This window comes from Crassostrea angulata, unplaced genomic scaffold, assembly GCF_025612915.1.
Source record: "Crassostrea angulata isolate pt1a10 unplaced genomic scaffold, ASM2561291v2 HiC_scaffold_98, whole genome shotgun sequence".
NCBI classification, from domain to species: Eukaryota; Metazoa; Mollusca; class Bivalvia; order Ostreida; family Ostreidae; genus Magallana; species Magallana angulata.
In genome coordinates, this window is record NW_026441653.1 from 123241 (window position 1) to 150425 (window position 27185).

At 31.6% G+C, this 27185-nt stretch overlaps 1 protein-coding gene and 1 pseudogene across 1 annotated transcript; one reads left to right on the plus strand and one right to left on the minus strand.

Moving 5' to 3' along the window:
- Positions 1–4100: 4100 nt before the first annotated feature.
- On the minus strand, positions 4101–15757 carry LOC128169101 (uncharacterized). Its single transcript, XM_052835272.1, has 8 exons — positions 15749–15757; positions 14381–14680; positions 12760–12823; positions 11071–11160; positions 7472–7719; positions 6574–6670; positions 4645–4890; positions 4101–4380 (listed from the first exon to the last, which is right to left on the minus strand). The coding sequence occupies exons 1-8, from the start codon at positions 15755–15757 to the stop codon at positions 4166–4168; spliced, it is 1269 nt and encodes a 422-aa protein (XP_052691232.1). The 3' UTR covers positions 4101–4165.
- A 1282-nt stretch (positions 15758–17039) lies between these two features.
- LOC128169113 (uncharacterized) overlaps positions 17040–27185 on the plus strand; it is a 113537-nt pseudogene continuing 103391 nt past the window's right edge.

The following is a 27185-nucleotide window of genomic DNA, read 5'->3' on the forward strand; positions in this document are numbered from 1 at the left end:
GGAATTTTTCCCTGCTCATAAATCTTGAGTTTATTCATAAGACTATGAAATACAAAACATATGGAAATAGAATAACCTCTTTTTGAGTCTTTAATTAAAAATTTTTTTTTATTATAATTTATTTATTTTGTGTATTTACAGATGACTTGTAAGTGCAGTTTGGAGAGTGTACAGTGTGTTAAGACAATGCAATGGACTGTATTGTACTGGATGTGGTCATTTATACTGCTGCCCAGGATGTGCCGAAAGATTGGAGTGTTCCATTTGTCGAGGCAAACTTTCAAAAGTTGTAAAAATGTTCAAAGCATAATCAATTTGCTGCAACAGAAATTGAACGAAGTTTGAATATCCATGATGCATGTACACACATGTGTTTCACCTCCAGCTAAGCGGTGTATTTTAAATGTGCAAGTGGAGAGTTTTCAAGCCGCTGTGACGTCATTTTTCAGAACCTTATTTTATATACGAGATTCAGGTAATTTCTCGGTAATTTCTCTACACACGCTACTTTTTTTTTAGATATTTATTGCACAAATGCAAGCTTTCCAATAATACATGTACATATTTAATACTTTCACATATAATATTTATACCATGACGCTGTTGTGTAACTCGGTATATATAGCAGAAGTATATACATGCTTACAAATACCTCCATGATTTTTCCACTAATGATTTTTCATTTCGACGTCGGAAGCAAATCAAAAAAAGATGTAAATAAATGTTGTAAAAGGATTGTGTACATCTAATATAAAAGGGCGCTGACCCACTTTTTAATTTGTTTCTGTTTCCGACCTGCCGCTCTCTCTCTCTCTCTCTCTCTCTCTCTCTCTCTCCTAATGGTCCTAACTTCACCAAACTTGCATGGCTTGTGCGCCTTATGATACTGATGCACCTGACAGGCTTGAATTTTGAATCTGAGCCATAGGTTTCGGGTTTTCGCAGAGTATCTTCAGCTGATCCCCATTTTCGGGGATACTTGGAAAAACCTTCACCTTATGCACACTTGTTTGATAGATGTGTTTGTTGTGAGATGATATAACATAATTCCAATGATGTAGTATATGTATGATATGAAACACTTTTGTTTTATATGATACGATATTACATAATATATTTTGTTATACTTTCATGTTAAATACTGAAATCTGATTGGTTAAGAAGCAGTTAATAATATTTACTATTACCCTCAGCGTTAGCAACGCACTTGGCAACGGGTAACATTAAAAAATGTTACATGCGCGAAAATTATGCGCGTACGGTTCGCTGTAGAAATCACGTTATTCCTATATAAAAGCAGTAAAATTTTCTTAAAAATTTTAAAAAAGACATTCAGTATAACAAAATAAATAGTGCCTGTTTGGGAGGATAACAGTTGAAATTGACACCCCGAGAAAACCATTGTCAACCTCCGCTTCGCGTCGGTTGACAATGGTTTTCTCGGGGTGTCAATTTCAACTGTTACCCTCCCAAACAGGCACTATTTATATAATATTGTACAAACTTACATGATACAATATGAAATTAAATCGAATGTTCTATATGTTATGATATGTTGTTATACTTTCATGTTAAATACTGAAATCTGATTGGTTAAGACGCAGTTAATAATATTTACTATTACCCTCAGCGTTAGCAACGCACTTGGCAACGGGTAACATTAAAAAATGTTACATGCGCGAAAATAATGCGCGTACGGTTCGCTGTAGAATTCACGTTATTCCTATATAAAAGCAGTCAAATTTTATTAAAAATTTTTAAAAAGAAATTCAGTATAACAAAATAAATAGTGCCTGTTTGGGAGGATAACAGTTGAAATTGACACCCCGAGAAAACCATTGTCAACCTCCGCTTCGCGTCGGTTGACAATGGTTTTCTCGGGGTGTCAATTTCAACTGTTACCCTCCCAAACAGGCACTATTTATATAATATTGTATCATGATATTGTTATGTATAGTATTGTATATAATAATTCAATATTGTATAATATGATATTGTATTATATATTTTGTATCACAAGATATTGTAAAATATTTAATATTGTATCATATAATATGATATTGTATTATATGATATTGTATTATAAATATTATATCACATGAAATTGTATCATATGATATTGTAAAATATAATATTATATCATAATTATGAAAAGATTTTGTATAATATGATATTATATATTATTATATCACATGATATTGTATGATATACAGGTGACACTTGATGGCTCCAACTTCGAAATAAAACCTTATACTTATTTCATTGTTTTCACACTTGACAACTCGAAGTGGTTGCTGTGTACACAGGTGGCCGATCAAGCGTATTAGCTCCGTGTGGACCTTACCTGGATGGTTGAGTGAACGCCTGGGGGCTAGCGTGGTAGAATTAATTGGTTGATTACGAAACTGACACTACCCCTTGCTTCCTTCAAAGGGTAGATAGGTAATTTCTAACTGATCAATTAATTTCAACAACTTGTAAAAATTACGGTATATTAAACCGCTCTTTACGTTATATATTCTATAAATCAGAAAACAAAATATGCTTAAAAAAATTTTAACGTGAAAAAAAAACACAACTAAATAAACACACAACTCAGTTCTGTTTTGTTTAAATTGAAATAATGTACCAGAAAATACGAATAAGATCATGTTCGGCTATCGTTCCATGTTATAAATATAAATTTCCAGCTACTATAATTTTAGAACTAATATGACCAAAACAAATATTTCCGGAATTTTTAAACTTTCGATATCTCAAACTCTTGATCTCTCAAAGTTTAAACATGATCCCCTGAAGTTCAAATTATCGAGATTCACTTGTAATACAATATGGTAACAAATATATTGTATCCAATGATGCATATCATATATAATACAATGGCATACAATACAATATCATCCTGTATCATATAATATCATGTGTTACAATTTTGTGATTTATTTTGTGATTTGATATTTTATAATATGATACTATATTGTATCATATATCATACCTTATGATATTGTATTTCGTGATCATATATAATGTTTTACAAGATACAAAACGTTATCATATTATATGATACAATATCATATTTTGATACAATGTCATATCGTATGTTACAATACCATATTTTATCATTATATATTACAGAATTATATTGTATCATATGATATATATTGTATAGAATCATAGGATGCAATATCGTATTTTATATTATTGTATTGATAAAAATTGTATCTTCCAATACAGTATTAAATGAACAAATGATTTTCAAACTATTATTTACATATGATATACGATATTGTGTCAAAACAGCATCCATGAATTTCCAAGATCATGAACATGATGAACTGTGATTTTCATATAATATGATAAAGGGGGTCTCAAAAAGATGATGCCTAGTCTCGGTGAGCTTTGTTATTTGTGAATACCTATGTTAACTATGATAGCATTTACCTACAATTTTGTAAACACAAATTGGAAATATTAAAAATCTTCATTTATATTTACATGTGTTTTCCATTTTATTTCGCAAGTTTAAAACGTTCTCCCTACTTTCTATAAATTACTTCTTTAGGAATTCATTATTTTATCAATCATCAATAGAATGAGTATAGATTACGTTAACAGTTCTTTCATCTTAATGATAATTTTAGTTTTATTTTTTGTTTCGTTCCAATGCTTGACCAAATTTTAATGTATGAAATTGAATTTAATGAAAATTTAACATTCTTCAGTTTCCGATGTCGGAAAAGCGTGCTCCGGAGAAAGTCTGAGGCAAGATATTTTTTGTGCGCAATAAATATGCAATTTTTTCAGTGGTTGGTATTTTAGCTCCCTGGTCGTCCATTCGAATTTTTTTCAGACCAGGAGCTAAAGACCTGCATTTGGCTGTGTCGGACCGGAAGTATTTGATAAAACATCATTCGTTTGAAAAAGCAAAGGTTTATCACACTGATCGTATACACCACACGTGATTAAATAGTTTATAAAAACGCTTTACATATGTATATCAACTGCATGTAGTTTTATAAATAAAAACACTTAAAGCAATCATTGAATAGAGAGCTTTATAATAGATGTAAAACTGAACATTCAGCTATTGAAAACCTCACCTCAACATAAACATAATTATTTGGTCGGAAAGAGAATCGTTTCGTTAAGACATCAGTAATGATACTTAGACAGAGTATCCAAACACTTCAACTTCACAAAGAGTGAGATACTCAGTTATCATGGAGATCTTTACGAATCTCCCCTGTGGTAATGTCGTACAGGCGATGACTACCAGCTGTGACAAAGTACCGGGACCTGCAAAGAATCCACAGGGAGTGTTGACATCTGACTCTGTCAGCCCTACAGTGACGGTAACATTCCGCAGCCGGTCTGACACATCTAAATAAAAAAACAAAACATATATTAATGTGAAACTGTTTACTTATAATTCTAAAACCTGCATAGATTCCATTTTTTCTTATATTTTTTCGTCTTTTTATCTCCTTGCAAAAAATAAAAACGTAAAAGATAAATGGGTATTCCCCGTTTCATTTTCACGGATGTAATCAAAGCTGTTCTCCACTATTTTACGTCGTTTTACAATGACGTTACTTTGTAGACTATACCGATAGTTCGTTTAACAATGTTTCTGTTTACCATTACCTTGTCCCCACTTGTCCATTCCTCTATTGAATATTCTGAGAGATCTGATGGAATATACAGCCTGTAGATCCACCAACCACCACGGTGTTGTGTCTCCACCCGCTGTGCTGGTACACAAGTCTACGACGAAGTCTGTACCGTTGTTGCCATCAACTGCCAGATTGGCAGAGTAGATCAGTCCAACTTCTGCCCATGTAAACGTTGATGATTGTGTTGCAGGCTTATGGAACGCAAGGTTGGAAACAGCTGTCAACAATATTACAAAAATGCCGATATATATTGATTATTTAAAGGAAATACAATACATTGACCGTTCATTAAAAAAAATCAACGGCTTTAAAAGACCTTATTCTTTTAAAGTGTAATTTTGAATATCATGTAGAATAGACTAACAAATAGTATCGCTTTCCCTTCCCCTCCTCCCTTTTTCTGTCTATCTCTAATTCTCTCTTCAAAAACCTATCATCCACCTCTCTCTCTCTCTCTCTCTCTCTCTCTCTCTCTCTCTCTCTTTCTCTCTCTGTGTTAATATTATAAGCATCCCATTTAACATGCAGTTATAATATAAATTGAGCCCCCTAAAGTTTGTAATATGAAACGAAATCTTTTTTTCATCATTTTAACGTGTTTATTTGAGAGAGAGAGAGAGAGAGAGAGAGAGGGAGAGAGAGAGAGAGAAAAGAAACAGCAAAGGATCAACTTGTTAATATTAAAATTCTAACTTGATAAAAATGATTGGTTTATCAGATACATGATGTAAAACAATGTGGTTTCAACAATAATTCCAGGTACATTTGTACATGGCTTATTACTGAACACTTTGATTATGTGAAACATATCTTGTTATTTGAGAGTTTAATGTTTCAAGTATTAAACATAAGGCAAACATTCCATTTTTTAAAAACAATATTTTAATAGCATACCGCAGAACTTCAACTGCGCAGAAAATGTATTAGAATTTAAAGAACGATGCAAATAGAACAAAAACCCATTTTTTTCGTTATATAACTATAACTATAATCATAAAATGGAGTTGTCTTCCTTTGCTTGTTCATATTTAGTTATTTATCATTGAATATAATGATTAAGGACGTTTTATGATCAAAATTTAACAAGTATCTTTGTAATTTCTAAATAAACAAATAAACTTGTTAATAAAAAAGTATTAATTGGCTAACCACAATCAGTAATAAGCAGAACATTTAAAATGATTTTGGTATAAATGCCAGATGTGGAATCAATGAAGGTTAAATATTTAAAAGTTTTAACAGGAGAAGTGAGTAACACATGGTAGATTTTAGAGCTTATTCTTTAGTTTATATGTCCACAGGGAGAGTGTTTGTTCCCCAAGGGATTGGAGATGGCAGGTTGTTGTATTTAGCCACCTTGTTTTAGTTTATCTATGAAAGCATATACTGTTATACACATAACAATTTATTGAAAGTTAACAAATATGGGAAAATTATTTTCATCAGTCTTGCACCTTTTTAATATGCACTTTATTCCTGTCTTTTTTCTTTTTTGTTAAAATTGTAGGCCTCATTGTCCATTTTTATAATATTTCTAGCAGGGAGGTGGTCGTCATTACAATATTACGATTTTTCTACTCCATTATGAAACTTAATTTAATGCATAAGACTCCTCGACAAGTATTTGTATAGGCTATCGTACTTAAGTGACTATTGCTTTTGTTGTTGTAATAAGCTAGACTTATGCATCTTTCTTTTTAACTTAATGGGTATTTATTTTTATTGATCTTGAAATAAAATATAAGCATGCGCCAACTCTTTGTGTTGCAGCAAAAGACATATCAATGAAACAAATACATTGATTATTTTAAGTAATGAGGATCACTGTTTTATTAGTTTCATTTTATATTATGTGAACAGATTTACATTGTCTGTATAAAATAATCGACATTTAACCCACCTCGAATACAATGGACTTTCTTACTGGACAGCGTCACACATTGATCGTCTGAGGAGCACGCCAGACATTCCTGGTTCATTTCTGGTACATTTACAGTCTACAAGACGGTCACGGTTGATTATAAAAGCATGTTATTTACTTTGGTTAACATAGACATGTACATTATACGTGGCTATCTGTTAGGTTTGGTTTTCTTTTTTTAATAACAAATTTTACGAATTTCAATCGCTGAAATTTTACTTATAGGTGTTCCTGCAATGTATTTTGTGTTGTTGCTGATAAAACACACAAAGTCAATGTTCAAAAGTAAGAAAGAATTTTCATTTATTTGTTCCTCCATTTACTGGCTTCAATTTGCGAGCTATGAACTATACAGTACATGTAGGTCTCAAATTGGTATTGTAACTAAGCGTACCTGGGATTTTGGTTAATCAGTGCATTTTAACCCTGAGAAATTTCGTTTCTGATATTTATTTTGCAAAATCGCGTTTCTTAACTTTTTTTCTATGATATATCTTTCATTCAATTTAAACATTACCATTCTACCTACTAATAACTTACATTGTTTACAAGATGCAGAAAAAAAATTATAATGGGTATCCAAAACGCTATGATTTAAACAAATTAGCCTCTTAACCATTTGAAGATTCTTGCACACAATTTACAGCTTTTTTTAACGAATATTTTTCTATATCTTGTAAATTTACAAGAATGCTTTATTATTCCCCCTTAAATATAAGGAGCCCGTTTTTCTAACAAACTCTTATTCCTCAGGACATATGATAAAACAAGCAATATTAAAAATGTATGATCTTAAAAAAATGTCATTGATACTTCGTATTATGAACATTTCTTACGTATTATTGACCAGTCAAAAACAGAAGAGATAAAACAATACCTGATTAAGTTCAATTCTAACATAGTCGGGATTGGTTTCCGTTTTGTCGATGGCCGACACGAGTTCACACAACAGTTCCTGTTTCCGGTAGTTGACTCCCCGACATAGCTTGGGTCTCTGTCTACATTCCCGGACACACTGCTGTTTTCCAATGATCTCCAACACCCGAACAACGGGACCACGATACCTCTCACCGGGAACAACCGCAGATGTCACTCCCTCGTACAATGATACAACACACAACAGTACTGTTGTAAATGTCACTTCATTCAAATATTTACCAATCAGAAGGTGAACCATTCTGTGCTTGTTTCAGATTTAAGTATAAAATTAAATGATGGTTTTTAGGTTCTGTTTTTTGCTTTGCTTAAACAATTACACTTTGTATTATATACCACCAGCCTAATACGTGTATCTTTTTCGCAGAAAAAATATAAATTAAAATTGAATGAAATTCTATCAAAGAACTCTCCTTGAAAAGCTTTTAACGAAATTAATAAAATATATTAAAAGATTCTCTAGAAAAGCTGTCTTTGAACAATGGAATCGACAAAAAAACCATTTCAATGAACGATTATGTCGTAAACAGAATGTGATATTTTGTTCAAGTTACTTTGTTCTTTATGATATTTCTACATCATTTACCATCAATTTCCCTTATAGCTGATCTTTTAATTTCTGAATTCAAAATCTGTTGGTATTTCCGATAATTATAAGACATCGTTGGCATTTCTGTATAATCATTGTTCCCTTCTGTTAATTGACTGTACATCTACTGTACAGAGGCAATGTACTCTACTGACCAACACTGTACCCCACTGTACGAGATTCTAACAAACATTGCATTGTTCTGTCACCTACTGCAACATTTATTTTTTTTATAATTTGTAAAAAAAAAAAGTAACTGAAATTTAGTTTCTTCCAAAGTCCATATTTGATACCAAATCCTGGATTTTTATATTTTGTTTTTTTGCATTCCCCAGTATTACTTTAAAGAGAGAACAGGCTTCTAATTTTATTTTATTTTTAATTTTTTGGCGAAATAATTATTACATACGCATATTTAGAATTATTTCCGATATAAGTGCAACATATTATGTATTTAAATTGCAGAAAGTTGAAATTGTTTGTACCATTAAGTCAATACAGTAATAATAATATTACTTTTTTAACAATGAAAAAATATTATTACATGATTGCAGAAAGTTGAAGTTGTTTGTACCATTCAGTCAATACAGTAAAATTAATATTACTTTTTTAACAATGAAAAAATATTATTACATGATTGCAGAAAGTGGAGGTAACCGTTCACTCCCGACTTCCAGCTTAGTTAGTGATATTTATATCATATTTTCGTGTTAAGTCTTTTTTTGTTCAAAATCAACTAACTATCAACTAGTTGACAATATTTGATCTACACATTATCGGCCAATAGTAACTTTTTTATTAACGACTGGTGGTAGCGTAGCAAACGCAGTACACATTAGAGTGTACGTGTAACTGCCATACAAATCGCAATTTATTTTAATTTTCCAACGGTGTCTTATATTTCACCAAGTGTCCCTGTAAACACGTTACCAAGCAGTCAAGGACAAGGTCTGGGAAAATGGAAAAAATCTTATATCAATTGTTGTAACAGTATACAAAGTGTAATGTAACATTTGAAACATGCATTTTTTTTCTAAGCGCGTTTATTGAAACCGCACATGCCATAACCGACTTTATGTGTATACTACCCGTGTGATACACCCTCGTGCAGGTGTGTTAAGGCTTCCTATAGCGATGTATAGAAAAACATTTGTCTGTACTTCATACAATATGGCAGTACACTTAACTTTGACATCACAATCTGCATTCCATTCGATAGTACTCAGGGAATGTATCGTAACGTTGATATTGAAACATTTATTAAAACTACGTGTTTCCTTTACATAGATGTTGCTGTTAATCGTCCTTATTTATAGACCTCATTTATTGAAAGTTCTTACTTCACACAAATATTGCTAATGATCAAAGGGTGTGTCATGACCTTGACCCAAGGTTAATTGAGGAAGTTCAAGGTCATTATTCTAAAAAGGCTAAATTCTGTCTGTGTCATGTCTTGTATTAATGTAAAAATTAGAAGCTAAAATTTGACACAAAGCTTGCTTGTCTCAAGCCACAAAAAAGTATTTTTAGATTCTCATCCCCGTCTCTCTGGAAATGGACTGCCCCGATGAATTTTTTTTTGTTGGGGAAAAAAATGTGTGGAAAAAAAATTCGGAAAAAATCGGGCTCAGAATACCAATAAAATGTTTAAATATTATATGGCTGGCTGATATGTGGATTTCGTTTGATTCAAGTCATGGTTGTTAACGGAAGGATGCAAACGTTCTCATGCATTAACAGTTAACTTAAAATAAAATGGAATTAACGGATAGAAGTGGGTTTGTTTACTCCTATTAGCTTGAACAGTTTTGAAAAATAGAGCAGTTGTTATTTATAGAAAATAGACAGTGAAATAGATTAATCCAATATTTTCTATAATAGCAAAAATACACGTTATGATTTTTTTCTTAGCGGGGGATATCAATTGTGAGCAGTACCTCTAGTGCTGATGTTAAGTATCAAATAGTCGACAGATTATATAATTTAAGTTTATGAATATAAGTATGTTTACAAGGTATTGATTAAAACAAAACAGCTTCCTTACTGATCAAATAAAGTATCTAGCATTGCTGGGAATATATCATCAGTGAGAGGATTGTAGCTTCTACAGTTATTCCTACCTGTAAAAAGGTTGTTTTTTTATTGACTCCACGGTTATAAAACGGAATCAAACCCAACACGTTCTGATTAGGTAAAAGCACTCCAGTGTAATAGGTATTGTTAATAAGAGAAATTCAATATAAAAGTTCATAAAAAGCATGCATGCAGTGTTATAGATATATAACATTTAGTTTAATGTTAAACTCCAAGAATAAGTATCGGTAAGATTTCTCACATCTATCAGGAGTGAACCTGAAAGGGTGGGAACGCGCAAACATTTAACATAATACGGTATCGTATCTTTGATATTAATTAGAAAGAGAATCCAAACACGTCGATTTCACATAGAGTAAGAGCCTCAGTTGTCTTGGAGATCTTCACGAATCTTCCCCGTCGTAATGTCGTACAGTCGATGACGACCAGCTGTGACGCGGTACCGGGACCAGCAAAGAAACCACAAGGATTGTTCACATCAAATTCTGTCAACCCTACAGTGACGGTAACGTCCCGAAGTCGGTCTGACGCAGATGTAAAAATTAACAAAAACATTTAAAGAACAATGTTTTCCAAGTTAAAGTTGTTTCTTTATTTTATTACTCATGTTATATTTCTTAGAAATTTAATTACCTCTCAACAAAAACATTTGCTACCAAGTTATAATTTAGCAATGTAGTTTCCCTGTAAGCATACCTGACAACATCACTTTGAACACGTACCTCCTCCTGCGTCAATCCCTCTGTTCAGTATTTTGACAGATATAATGGTATACAGAGTCATTAGGTCCACCCTCCACCAGGGATTTGTGTCGTGTCCTCCTGTGTGTGTACACTCTTCTTGGAGAAGGTTTGTACCTCTGTTACCATCTGCTGCCAACTGTGCTCCATAAAGTTGAAACGTTGAAGACTGTTCGGTAGGTTTACCCAATGCAAGTGCTAAGAGAACTATCAACAATATTTGGTGATTGTGTTAATAAAATACAATGTGATACAGTGAGTGTTTATGACCAAAAATTAAAGAAAATTAAAATTACTTTAAATAATTTTCCATTTTAGATGAACTTTCATTCAATGTCTACAATGCCAAATTATGTTTCTGTTAGAAATTTCAGAAAACTTAATTTCATAATAAAACGCTGTCTTTGTTCTTTATGTTGAAACTAATTTGACTTTTATTACTTGAAAATTTAGCTACTTTCCATTATAAATAGCTTATACTGAAATATGATGCGATTAAACTCCTTCCGACTTTTGCAGCAAACATTAAGGAAGTCGTTTCCTCATGGTTTAATTAAAAACATTATAAATTTTATTGTCATAAGTAAAATTTGTTCTGCACAAAATATTTTTTAAATTATATTAATATTATTTTGCATTTTATGGTTTAAGCTGATACAAAAATAAATCTAAAGCAAAACAGATGACATTCGATCTAATTTCCTAAATTGTTTTCTTCAAGACTTTTTTTGCAGTGCTAAAAAAAAGTTAAAATGTATTTTTGAGTCAAAAAAATTTGCATGATTTCTGTTGATTCTTTTCTTTCTGATGATTTTTTTTGTACGACAATTATATGGCACGCAATTTAAACATGTTAAAAAAAAGCTGTAATATCACCGCAAAATAACATTAGTATAAAATCAGTATAAAAAGTTAAAGATAATTAATATTTAAGTATCATCATTCCTTGTTACTTTTAGCTCAAGACCTTATGCTTTTTGTTTGTTGAGCTTCACCGCCCTTCGTGAGTGAGCATTAAATGGTAAAAGGATTATTCGATAAATAAACCGTAAAATGTGTCGTTTCTATTTAAGTTTAGTCATTATACATTGTCTGTGGATGAACAAAGGCGTTTAAAAGTACATGCTTTTAAATATCATACATAATACATAGAAATAAGTGATGTTGAAAATCAATTTGTTTTAGAAATCAATACAGCTGTGTTTACATTATTTTTGTAGATACTTCATGATTTCCCTTCGCAAGCGTGGAAATATTCATTTTACAAATGAATATTTTTAAATGCTGTTTTTTTTTAATTTTTGTATATTCTGTGTCCAACATTTTCATTAATTGCTTTCTTAACACATTCCTGAAAATTGAAATACAAAAAAAATAAATAAATACATTGCTAGATATTTAAAAGAGCAGACAGGGATGAAAAAATCTAAACTAAAATAAATGATCTATAATTGTACATTTGTGGTCTTAATTTCTTTTAGTTTGAGTTTCTTATTGTTGTGGTTATCCCATATGTATTGTTATTGGTGTTTTGAATTTTAAAACAATTATAATAAAAAGTACCTTGAATCGAATGCGATTTAACAGATTTGTGTAATTTGTATACAAATTAAACCACTATCACATCGATGTAAAAAGCTGAATAAAGCCTGTAAAGGTCTCAATTCATTTGGAAAACTACTGCTAGAAAAAAGGATGAAACAAATGTATTTAGATGTAGGTGTATCTCATTACATGTGTTTTCTGATTCCTGAGTAAAATTCAGATCACTAGATAACCCACCTCGAATACAATGAACTTTCTTACTGGAGAAGGTCACACACTGATCGTCAGAAGAACACGTCAGGCATTCATCTGGTACATTGGCAGTCTACAAAACGGTCACGATGGGTAATGAGAACATTTGTAAGTTGTAATTGACTTGAATCAACAATATCATGGACATGATGTCGTTGATTAACCTTCACGAATCATTTGCAAAGTTTATTTTAACCATTGTAATAAAATCTCTTAAATTTGGTTCACAAATATTTCTGAATATCATATTTTTAAAAAGTGAGTATCTAAACGGTTGATAACGGAAAATAATAAATATCAAAAACGTAAGTCATAAACAACATCTCTGGAGAATGTAGTTAGAAAGATCCTATATAGAAAGTCTATAAAAGGATGTGAAATTTTTCTCCAATTATTCTTAAAATCAACATAAAAGGTGTGTTGTCACGATTTTAGCCAAATTTGATTTTCCCATTTTTATTGTTTACAAAGCTTTAGAAATGCACTTCTAGGATTAAGGAAAATTCGATTATCGGTTAAACAGTTATAGCAAGATACAGAGCTCACTATTCTTTTAATGACAACAAGGCTTGTGCCTGTGTTTGTTTACGTCAATTCATTAACACGGTAACAATTCTTTTTCAAGCTGATTTCTGTCTCTTCTCATTCATTATAAGCATGAATAAATAGTTTCTAGCATTTATCAGATTTATTTAAGGTCTTTAACTGGAATTTTTACTTCAATTTTCAAAACGTAAACAAAGACAAAGAATCGCGAGATGTGTATATCGCTTATAACATGACCCTCAAATTTTTTTTGAATATTACCAGTCGAATATTAGAAATGCCACACAGAAGCATCGTTAATAACAAACCGTTGGCCTTGGGTTAAACATCATACTGCGCTGTTCCCTGGACCTTGGGAAAATATTCTGGTCTATTGATTACTCAAGCAATAAATAATTGCATACTTTTATATAGTCCTATAGAAATTCCACCCTCTCCATTCTGGCCTCACTCTACCACCAGGAATCATGATTTGAATTAACTAGAATATTCACCATTAAGATGATTTCATACAACTTACACTATTTCTGGCGAAATCGTTTTCGAAAAGAACATCTTAACTTATTCTTTTAAAGTACAGCAATTATTATTTCCTCTTTTAAGACATAACCACCTTATTTTACATTAACAAACTTGAATCAATCAGGATGCTCTGGTTCGGTTCTTCTTGAGAAGAAATGGTAAATTAGCAAACAATTTACGGACAGACAGGCGCTGGACTAAAAGTTTTTATAACTAATTATATATAAGCTTTATATTAGAGCTTAATAAGTTTTAATAATGTCCCTTTTAACGCGTGTAAATTATCAAGCTGCATTACATGTTATATTTAAAGAAACTGTTAGATTATATTGATAATTCTAACAAATTTTAAACTAGATTTTCATGTTTATTAACGTGACATTTATTGCAGGATGACAGTTGACAACATAGAATAATTAAATATAAACAAAAACTAGGAAACATTACAAAATATGATGCATTCAACACAATGTTGTTAACAATTCGTATTATAATTACTTCTGACTATAAATTACCAGTAAAAACAGAAGGAACAATTGAAATAAACTGGATAAAACGATACCTTATCTACTTTAATCCTCACATAGTTTGGATTGGGTTCCGTTTCGTCGATGGCCGTCACGAGTTCACACAGCAGTTCCCGTTTCCGGTAGTTGACTCCCCGACATAGCTTGGGTCTGTGTCTACATTTCCGGACACACTGCTGTTGTCCAATGATCTCCAACACCCGGACAACGGGACAACGATACCTCTCACCGGGAACAACCGAACATGTCACTCCATTGTATAATGTTACAGTGCAAAACATAACTGTTGTGAATGCAACCTCTTTCAAAGATATATCAGTCATTCTGTTCTTGCTCTAAAACATGATATACAGTTAAGTTAGATTATGGTTGTCTTTGCTTAGGTGAATAGCTATGTTTTGTGGTGAATCCCAGCAGCCTTTTTGTGGATCAGTGCTGTTGCAAAGAGTAAAAACAAAGTTAAAAGCATCAAGTCGAGTTTTAACGTAAGAATTATTATAATTACCAATATTTCATATTACATTAGACGAAAGGTTTTTATTTTCTTATAAATAAGTAATTAGCTTTTAGTTGCAAAAACATTTCAAATATTAGTTTTTTGCAAAGCTATGCCCTTTTTCACATATTTCTACGGCATAAATAATATATCTTATGAATTTCTCTAGGATAACCGTCTTTGAAAGGTTCGGATTCATTTATTGTTCATCAATAAGAACACAAATGAAAATCCTCTTCAAAGAATGAATAACGTCGTCAACAAACTGTAATCTTTTATTCATGTAGCTGTGTTTAACAGTTCTGTGAAGATATCCCCCATATTATTGTGAACCATATTATACGTTAAACTTTAGTTTATGTTAATACCATATAATCCGCTAAATAAAAGATCGTTAGTAAATAAACTACATACAATGACTACATTTTTAATTTTTTTGGAATATTTAAAGATCTCGGTATTTTTATTAAATCATGTATAATCATTTACTCACTTACTTACCATTTTGATAAAAGAAATTAAGCAGTGGAATACCTTTGTGTTAAAAGAAATAAATTAAGCATATCATTAGAATACATGTGATGTTGCAAAGAGTAAAAACAAAGTTAAAAGAATCAAGTAGAGTTTTAACGTAAGAACTATTATCATTACCAATATTTCAATACCAATATTTCAATTATATTAGTTGTGTTTTTCCATATAAATAAGTAATTAGCTTTTAGTTGCAAAAGATTTTGAAAAATATCTTCATCGCAAAGCTATGCCCTTTTTCACATGTTTTTACGACATGAATAATATATCTTATGAATTTTTCTAGGATAACTGTCTTTGAACGGTTAGGATTCTTACATCAATAAAAACAAAAATGAAGATTCTCTTCACAGATTGAATAACGTCGTCAACAAACTGTAATCATCTTTTCATGCAACTGTGTTTTACAGTTCTGTGAGAATATCACCCATACTATTGTGAACCATATTATACGTTATTTTAATATCAGATAATCCGCTAAATAAAAGACCGTTAGAAAATTAAGTACATACAATGACTAAATTTTTAATTTAAATTTATTGGAATGTTTAAATATTTCAGTATTTGTATTAAATCATGTATAATCATTTACTCACTTACTTACTTTTTTTTATATAGAAATTGAGCATTGAATTACATACAGTATTAAACAGTAAGCTCTTAAAACAATTACAATGTTCAGTTAGTTCAAGCATATCTTTTACAACATATACAATAACAAAAGCTGATACAGCTTTGAAAACTCATAGTATAACATTGTAATTTCAGACTATAGCATTGAAATATTATACGATAGCATACAATCTCATAGACTCTCACCATACCATAGCATAGCATGCAACATGATTTTAACTCGGTTTTAAATGTGTTTTTTAAATGTTCACATTGCAGATAAATTTTACTTCTCATCATGTCATCTTATCACCATTATGAACTGGTTGGAACTCCTCTGTGAATAAAGGCGTTTCTGTTCAAAGTTCATGTCATACCATAGCATAGCACTTTATATCATTTCGCCCTTCATTTCAATTTCTCAAAGCATAGCATACAAATCCCATAGCATTTGAAGACCATATTTTAAGCCACCTCCCCTAAAACATACCTGTACCAAGATCAAATAATTGCTGCTAGTCAATCAAATTAAAAACAATATTAATGAGAAAAAATCAGACTTCAATCTCCATATGATCAATACAAAAATCAAGCGTGATACACGAATACAATGTATACATGTAGCTAACCCCCGTGTTTAGTTTTCTGAATATAGTTATATAAATGTTACAGGTGGCGCACACAACTCAAATAACACAAAACTTTTAAAATCAGTCAAATGAAATAAAACAAATTCGAGAAAGTGATGTTTTACATGTCGCTATATTATTGCACTTGTTGCAATCAAATTTAAATACTGCATCACTGATTTCTATGCACAATGTATGGTGTGTACACATTTCTTCTTCAAATGCCTTTTATTATTCACACAAAGAGTAAGTTAACTAAAAAGTTCTGGAAACCACTTTGTTGTTTTTTTTTTTGAAGTTCTTTAATTATCAAATACGTTTATCAATGATAACGGTTACTGATTACCAACTTGTCAATAATGCAGAATGCTACTAACGAAATCCATTACAAATGCAAACTGTTAAAGGTCCTAATTATTCTTTTGAAGTGCGTTATTCAAGCTGTTCTTGGTAGAGAAAGGAACTTTATTTCTCATGAAACTTCCTCCTACAGTACAATGATGTTGTTACAAATTGGTAGATGGTGGTGGATTTTATACAGTTTCCTTGTGCCGTGTTATGGCAGCCTAAAGCCGGGTTTCTCTCAACTTCAGCGAGGACACAGACTGGACGGGAAAGTAATTCAGTCATTCACAGAACTCAGTTTCTTGGACTGTGTGATAGAATGTCTAGTTACACCAAGGTGTAAATCTGTCAACTATTTCAAAGGGGCTAATTTCTGTGAAAGCAATTACGATAATCAGACGACAGCAGAGACTAAGTACGTGGAGATTGCTGGTTGGGTGTACAGTGACAAGGAACATTGGCCAAAGGTAAATGTGCTAGAATCCTTACGTACATTGTCTCTGACACTAAAATCGAATCGCATATTTTTAATCATTTGTATTGCAACTCCTTTACATCTATACACCATTCAGTTGTTACACATATTTGAAAGTCTTGGTTGTAGTGATGTGAGTGGAACTCTATATTGAAAACATTACACTTTTATACGTTAAAAAACTTAAAATGTTTGATAACAAAGTCGATATATGTCTTTCAAATAAAATGAATTTGTTCAATCAAAATTTTTTTCAATGGAATCAGCAAAAACAAAGAAACGTTTTTTTTATATGTCCAAAAGTTGTCACATGATCATCATGTTACAACTTTTGGACCCATCAAAACACCGTTTCTATAAAAAAAGAAGAAGATGGATTTAATAATTCTTTAAAATCACCTATTACTTTGAAAGATTAAAAATAGGAGTTGATCAATTTCATAATTAACTTAATGCTGAAAAGGGTGCTAAGTTTGGTAAACCAAAAAATTGACAGAATTATACATATAGTTTGGTATGTAAAACCTTAAGATTTAAGTATATCAATGCACACATGTTTTCTCTCTAATCATATTGAAACATTTAGCAAGGGTATGGATATAGTTTACGCTTTTTTAAAGTAAACTGTTTATCCACATGAACGATTACCGATTCATGCTGATTATGGCAAATAAAACTACAACGTTATATTTGTTAACATTCATGCATTGAAGTAACACACGCTTTAACTAATAGCCAAAAAAAAAAAACCCTCAAAAAAAAAAAAAAAAAACCCACAACAACAAAAAACAAATCAACATCCGTAGAAACAAGCAGTTGGGAAAGTCATCTTAATACTAAGTCTACTTAAAAAGAAAAAAACATTTTTTTAAATCCTTTTATAATATTTTATAAAATGAGCATATTTCATTATTTCTATAATTATTAATGAGTAAAAATAAGATGTTATGATAACGAACAGTATTCAGAACCAAAATCTTAAGGAAAAACAGTTTAAGGATGTTGGCACCTGAAATAATAGAAATGTCTTTCATCCGAAAACCACTTAGATATAAAAATGGGGAAAGGTCATTTATTTTATTTGTGACCCATGTCACGCGTCATTGTTTGGAAATATTGGGCTCCAAACAGAAATGATAATTTACCTAAAATTTTTGCTAAAATTTGACATAGAAATTGATTTTTTGAAGAAATCAAACAAATATTCATAGTTTGAACTACTATTTAGCTATGATTTTATTACAGTATGAAGCTGAACACATGTTGTGACTATAATGTAAAACATAAGTCAAAGTTTAAAAATTCTTGCTTTACTGGTGGCTTTAAAGGCCAGTACATAATGAACACAACAACACATGTTACAAAACTTTTGGAGTAATCAAACTATAACGTGAATAACAACGATCATAATAATGTCGTCTTTTCAAAACTTTGCATACAGATAGACATACTCTTAATGTCTCATTTAAAAGTAAAACAAGTAGTGGTCACACCTCAAAAATTTGATATACAGCATGAAATAAACTAATTTTAGGCCAAAATTGGAGTTAACTATTTTCTTAACTTCTATGAAATATAAGCTAAATATGACAAAATATATCGAAAGGAATATCAAAATATTTAAATAAGCTTTTTAGAACATTATGAATATATCGTACAGGTCATGATACTTATATCACCATTTAGATAGCAGGTTTTTTTTAAAATCTGTTTCACACTTGTTCATAGATATTTTTTCCAGGCTTTTTCATTTCTTTTAGAGTAGCATGTTCCTACATTGATAAGGCGTCGTATTAAATCAAAAGTACTACCGTTTTCAATCAAATCAACTACATTAACTAAATTAAACCCAAATAAAACTACAGAAAAGAGATACAGTTCTAAAATATTCTTATTTAACACAGAGCATGTCTTTATAATTTGATAAAACGGACAAAACAAATGAAGGGATGGACATTTTTGCTAAATCTTAACCGTTTGTGTCGTGTTATGTACAGTGAAAATTCAAAAATAAGGCGATATATTCACATCGGCGATCCTACAGAAAATGACACGTGTTTAACTATTTTCATGTAGTCTAAGCACTCTTTAACCTACAAAACGATCTTACATACATATTTTACAAAAAATCAAACAGGGAATTTAGCTCCTTTAGATAAGAAACCAGGTTTGAATACGTTTCGGTATTCTATTATTAGTAAACTAACTGTGTATCACGAGCATGAATATCATTTTTAATAGGATCTGGCTGGAGCTTGTTCAAACTCGAATTGTCAACTCAACGAGACATGTAAACACAAGAGATATACTGAGGATACTGTCTTTGAATGTGTTTTGTCAGGTAATATCGATCATCAATTGTTTTGATTTAACATATAAACAAATATTTATATGACTTCTATAAAACTTCATACATGCCAATATTGAGAAGGTACCTTTAGTTTTATTCTGTACTTAAATAAGATGCAGATATTGAATTCGTTTACTATAATTGATTATAATATATTTAAATTCAAAGTCAAAGATCATTCATTACATAAGACTAACTGATGACATTGTTATTCTTTTTACTCCCTAGCGCAACTTGTTGCCCATCAGCATCGCTGCTGTGCGCGCGTGTGTGTGTGTATGTACGTCTGTCTTCGTCAGCTTGAAATCAACTACAGTACCGATCAGACCCAACCTAACAGAAAGTAAATCCCAACTAAACTCTGGGTTTACTAGAGTGGACCCAGAGTAAACCCCAAGTAAACCCAGAGTGGACACGGAGAGTAAACCCCGATCAGAAGTATACCCTAAAAGCAGACGCTACATGTGTAGTCGGAATAAACAAGGGGCAGGAATTGCAGGCAGTATGATGATAAGATGAAATACAGGTCTGCTTAACACTGCAGTGCGTATAGTTGTCTCCAAAAGCAATAATCGAGTAAACCCAAAGTAAACCCCGAGTGGACCCAAATTTTCAAAAAGTAAACCTTAAGTAAACCCAATAAAGTAAACCTAAGGTTTACTTGGAGTTTACTCTGGTGTTAGGTTGGGTATGATCGGTACTGGTCTTTAATAAAAGAAAACCCTTGCACGGATATATATCAAACTTCGTACACTTATTTGGCATGGTAAAAGGATAAACCCTGTTTTCAAGGCAATTAGAAGTATATCGTTAAAATAACACACTTTTAAACATACATTTTATGTACGACTTGACGATAACTACTTCCGCTTCACTACTGTGAAAGAAATTTGAAAGCAGGCAGTTCAAATTAACTACTTGATTTTTTTTAACTAAGTACAGTTAAAAAAAACTTTTTGTAGTAATAGAGGATTAGTACAATTACCAGTCATGTCGCGAGGGGATGCTCCATTTAGCGGTGCCCTTGTTATAACGCAGCTACAATAAACAGTATGTTGACTTAATTCTTAAAAGTTAAATTTTACCAATGATTGTTTCAAATGTACCTTTACTCATGAGATTGTGGAATACCCGATCTAAAAGGAATAGACCTGAATACAACACGACGTGAGGACGCCATTGGTATACACAGGAGGATACACGCCTCGTGTGCTGACGGATACCCCCAGTCTGGTTCAGGACGGCTGAATTGTCAGTCAAACGGAGAGTGGAAATACGACATTGTCTGTAAAGAGGGTAAATGGGTAATGCTTACTTTTTAAATAACGCATCTAAAAAAAAGAAAGATATTATTTGTTTTGTTGCAATAACACAGGTATTAAACCATGTTCACAGCGCCAGTATTGACAACTGAAATTCTTAATCTAACTTAAGGTTATCAAATACAACAAAGCATTCACCAAGATACCCTAACACAAACGATAAATTGTTCATTCATTCATAAGTTAAATTCAAAATGACACTGTTTTCATCAATATGTATGTCTCCATATTGTCTTCCTCATAAATTAATTCACATATATCTCACGCCCGTTTAAAAACTAAAGTTAGTCAGACTCGGTCATCAAGCCTAGTCTGAAAAGAAACTGACCTTGGACTTCCTACAAAAAATACTTTTTTTTAGTATTCTTAACATTTGAAGGAAAAGGGGATACTCCTCCTATGTATCCTTATGATTAACAATATTGGTGCCTATAGTAATTCCTTTTTGGACACTGTATTTATTATCAAAACAAACTGGAAAATGCTGTATTTTGTTTTCGTCATGCTCTGAAAATGGGGTTATTCTTAAAAACAAAAATACATCACCGAGGTGATGTCAACAATCTCGACATTAAATACCAAGAAATGCAGTTTGCTTAAATAAATACCGTGTTATTTATATTATTCATCTACGTGAATCCAATTAGTTGTAAAAAAAATTAAGAATGTTAATGCCCAAATAAACTTTATACACTCTTCAGTGTTTTGTGATTACTTTTTTTTTTAATCTTGAGCTTATTACTACATTGTGAACATTTTTTTTCAAACCTTTTTTTTCAATATTTGCAATCCGTGATGATAAACATCTGTATCATAGAAATGTACGCCGAATAAACTGCACTCCTTGAAACACGATTCTTACTGCTTTTAGCAAAAAAATCCGTTATCAGAATAATACTTTTTTCATATATAGATTTTAAAACCATAGATATTAAAATCAACTGAATTGGATCCTACACAATTTTTATCGTATATCATTAGTGCATATAGGGTAAATGTACGATACTTTGAAAGATTCGACCTTGTAAAATAATGTACTTATTCATGATCTGACTTGATTCGTCTACTAACTGAGATAAGTTTAGTTTTTAAAAAAGAGCTACTTAATCAATGATGTTTTCTCACGATGATTATTGCATTTTCATTATCACTACAACTTTGCATGTTTACAATTTTAAATATCGTTGACAGCTTAAGCTAAAGACATCTGATCTCTGTGCTATATTGCATTACTAAACAGTTCGGTAATATCATTGACAGTTCTGTTTGAACTTGCATTGGATAAACCGGCAAATCAGTCGTCAACGTTTTATATGTACCATGCCCAGTATGCAGTAGATGGCAAAAGAGGTACAGACTTCATTTACGACAATTGTGCACACACAGGAGAACAAGACGAAAATCCGTGGTGGAGGGTGGATCTACAGACTGTGTATTCAATCACATCTGTCAGAATACTCAACAGAGGAATAGACAAGTGGAAAATAGGTAAGAGTACAAAACAACAACACTGAAAGTCAAAATATAATAAAGAAAACAATACTGTTGTTTTAATTTTGATGTTCCAAGCTATAACGTTGACTTAATTATTGAAATTAAACGAAATATCTGATTTGTTACTCTCTTATTTCCCGAATAACATTTAATTTACACAAACTATTCTTTAGTCGCAAATATATTTCGTTATGGAGTACTTCATAATCTGATAAATGTACAAAAGCACTATGCATACAAAATCTATTATGATCATTAAAAAATGCAGTTCTATTAATAAGTGCTGTTTTATTTACAATATCTTATTAACATTATAATATCTGATATTTGTTTTAGATGTGTCAGACCGGCTAAGAAATGTTACCGTCACTGTTGGTCTAACAGAATCAGATGTCAACACTCCCTGTGGATTCTTTGCTGGTCCCGGTACTGCGTCACAGCTGGTCGTCGTTGATTGTCCGACATCACCAGAGGGGAGATTTGTAAAGATCTCAAAGACAACTGAGTTTCTCACTCTTTGCGAAGTGGACGTGTTTGGCATCGCCATCTAATAAATAAAATAAATGAACACTAAGCTGGAACATTATCGTATGTATAGATACATGTGTATACTTGCGCATCCTGGAAAATTGATTATCTATTCATTTCTAAATCACATTACTAAAAACCTTTGGTAAAACTTTGTGTAATACAGCTGTGACCACATATATGCACTTGTTGGTTAGATTGCATATGCCTTTTATTCTTTTGTTATTAATGTTGAGTCAATTTATAAAACGTGCAGTTTTTATTCGTTTTTTTAAATAGTGTAATTTCTAATTTAAGCAATATCGATAAATACAATTAAATCTATTTTTGTTAGTCTAAAAAAGATACTTTGTTTAAAAACAGGCTACAAATATTCTTTGAAATATTTCAGTTGCGCAGTTCACAACATGCCCCTCCCACTGCTGTCCGTAAACAACAGCCACAATAACCTATTCAGAGATTTATTACATGTTTACCACAAGACTATATTGCGCCTGTCTCAGGGCATAAACCCCGGACCGAGGGTCATGAATTTCACAATTTAGGTAGAGAACGTCATAAACATGCATCAATTATAGCCACGCAGTTAGCTTTTTCTCAAATATATATGGGAGAAGTTAGTTTTTCTCTCAAATATATATGGGAGAAGTTAGGAGGACCGTGTCGTGTCCATCCCTATATTATAAGTTAGCATTGACGTTTCTCAGTAAGCCTACCTTATTTCGTCGCTTTGGACCCTTAGCTCCAATTTCAATAACATCATTTCATAGAAGTGATGTCTTTGATGTTTATGTTGAAAAAAAAAATGGACTATTATTTCTGGATATTTAGCGACTTTCCATTAATTTAGCTAACACTGAAATATCATGCGATTAAACTCGCATCGAGTTCTGCAGCAAATATTAAGGAAGTTGTTTCCTTATGGTTTGAGTTGTCAAATTCAAATTTTATTAAGTATGCATGAAATATTACTTAAATTATATTGATATAATTTTGCAATTTTTATGGTTTAAGTTGATAAAAAATAAACCTAAAACAAAACAGGTTACATTCGGGCTTATTTTCTAAGTGTTTTCTTTTACACTACTAAAGCAGTACTAAAAACAATTCAAACTGTTTGTGTTGTTTTCAAAATAATTTTGTATGATTTCTGTTGATTCTTTTCTAATTTTTTCGTACGATACTTATATGGCACACAATTTAAACATATTGAAAAAAGCATTAAAAAACACCACAGTTGCCATATCTCAAGTTCTGCAAACTCATAAAGATCCAATGCAAGCAGATAACATCAGTATAAAAAGTTGAGAACCATTAATATTTTAGTATTCCCATTCCTTGATAATTGTAGCTCAAAACCTCATGCTTTTAATTTGTTCAGCTTCACTGCCCTTCGTGAGTAAGCATTAAATGTTAAAAGGAATATTTGATAAATAAACAGATTAATGTGTCGTTTCTATTAAAGAATAATCAATACACATTTTCTATGGCTGAACAAAGGCACTAAAAGTAAATGCTTTTAAATGTCATACATAATATATAGTGATAAGTGATGTTGAAATACAATTTGTTTTAGAGCTTGTGAAAGTGTTACAGAGCATTTCCAGATTGCTAACAGACGACAGTGTTGGATAGCACTGATACAATATCTGAAACCGATTGGCAGCCTTGAAATCATTCTATGAATTAGTTCCTCTTTGGTATCAAATATCAACTCCTTTTGAAAAATATTGTCAACACTCTATAATGAACGGTAAATGCAGCATAAGAAAATTACCATCTGTTAGACCAATTATCGCACAATGCAACACGCCGACAAGGAAAATAGGACAGTACTGAGATCACTCTCTCGTCCCTATCGTACAAAAACAACGTATATTAAAGACACTGCGGAATTAATCAACAAAATAAAAGCCACACGCTGCCGACCCCCCAAACGCATTATTAATTATTCATTACCTGACAAGCATGAACCCCAACATGGAATTCAATGAACTCCTTTCATCTATATACGAGGCTTATGCACGCAGGCTAATAAATTAAATAAGACATTTCTTATTCCACACCCAGGGAGCTAACGTTTTCATTGAAATGCGTTTTAGAAAACAATTACCTTGAATTTGACGGAGAAGTCTACAAGTAAATCATTGCAGCAAGTGTTACATTAAAGTTTTAGAATTCAGGGAAAAGATAATTTTAAATTCCCTGAAATTTTAAACTTCAATGTAACCTAAATATGAAGTCTTAAATAACTTTGGTTAAATATATGTTTTAAAAGCAATTGCCTTAATACTGCGTAAAATTACAAACCTTGGAGAATAGAGTGTTATTCTCTTGCTCAGCGTCTTGATGATGAGAGACTGTTTCTGCTTCACTCAACCCCAGACTTCACCTTCAGTGGTTTTAAGGACACTTCTTTTTAACAATGTCTTTTAAGAAAAAATATTAAGAACAGCGAACGCTAACGCCTGTTTCCCGCCTACATTTTACATATAGATCAAAATATATCGGAATTTCTGTTAGATATTAAAAAAAACAAAAGTTTTCTGAAAGTTTAAACCAATTGCTAATGATTTATATAGAAATAAAAGTGGATGTCAAGTAATTATATTTTAAACCAAAGTTTCTCTCTTAAAAAAATTTGTCTCTATGAGTGAGGAAAGTCCTATTAAAATAAATAAATTGAACTTTATTCATTTTACAACGATTGATAAACAAGTTCTACAACTTATATTTATATCTTTCGTTTGCACGGATGTTAGAGCGAGTGGTTCTTTGATGTGGGAGGAAGCCGGAGTGCCCGTAGAAAACACAGGTATCCAAGAGGGCGACCACCATACCCTTTTACATACAACCACTGTCGATCACGGGGATCGAACTCGGGTCGCAGTGGTGAGAAGCGAGTGCATAACACTTAATAAACACATGTTAAATGTTAGATATTAAAGAAAATTATCATTTAAATTCATATATTTTAATTATTTTTTAAAAAGTAACAAAGCAAAATTCTTGTTTGGAATGTATTTCTGAATATACAATATAACAAAATATAAAAATCCCCAAAATGTTTGTTTCACCGGTGGGGGAATGTTTGTTAAAAAATCAGTGTTCCGTTAGTTTCTATTATAAAAAAGCTGTTTCAATCCAAAAGTTATCTGTCTTTGTTTGACCAAATCATTTATATTTCGTGAAAATATACATACTTTTTTTACATTATTAAAAACAAATTAAGTAAGACAATCATTAAAAAAAATGACTTTTAGTTAGGGTCGCTGTTTTCTTTGTAATTTGATTATTCTGTTTTGTGGTGAATGGGAAGTCTATATTTGGCAGATCGTGTACAGCGTTCCTAATCCCTGTATTCATGGCCTCATCCCGGTGTCTGTGTGCAACAGATTAATTTAAATAGAATGCTGTTGTAATCCCAAGTTCCCTGTGTGTTGTTTCCTGCACCTTAACAACAGTGTTTTGAACTTTCTTTCTTTTTTAAGTGCTAATGCACATCGCCCAGATGAAACAAATAAATAGTGATTTAAGAAAACCAAAAGCCCAGAATGCACCGAAGTTTTTTAAACATGTGATAATAAAGATAATTATATTTTTATTTATTATTTTACGAAGTTTTCTTTGAAACAATAATTTTGTACTATCTTCTCATTTTGTATCACTAACACTACTGCCGCTGAAAACTTAATTCTGACTCAACATTAGCAATGATCAAGATATATATGTATACCAATAAACCGCATAACTTATTACATGTATTTTAACAAATGATCGGGTTTTGTAATTTGTGAAAAGAAATTCAGAAGAGTGCGGGACATCTGCAACGTTCGGTGCCATATAGAAAGGCTTAATAACTCGTCATGATTAGCACGTGCCGATAATCACATACCGATTCCAACAGTTGCGATGCCTAAGAATCGCAAAAACGTTAAAAAAAGAAACAAAATCTAGATGAAAACATTTTATTTAAGTAGTTTTTGAAGATGGATGAAAACAATATTCTTTGCTTATTCAGGAATACATTGCATAAATGTAGTTTTCGGAATTTTTCT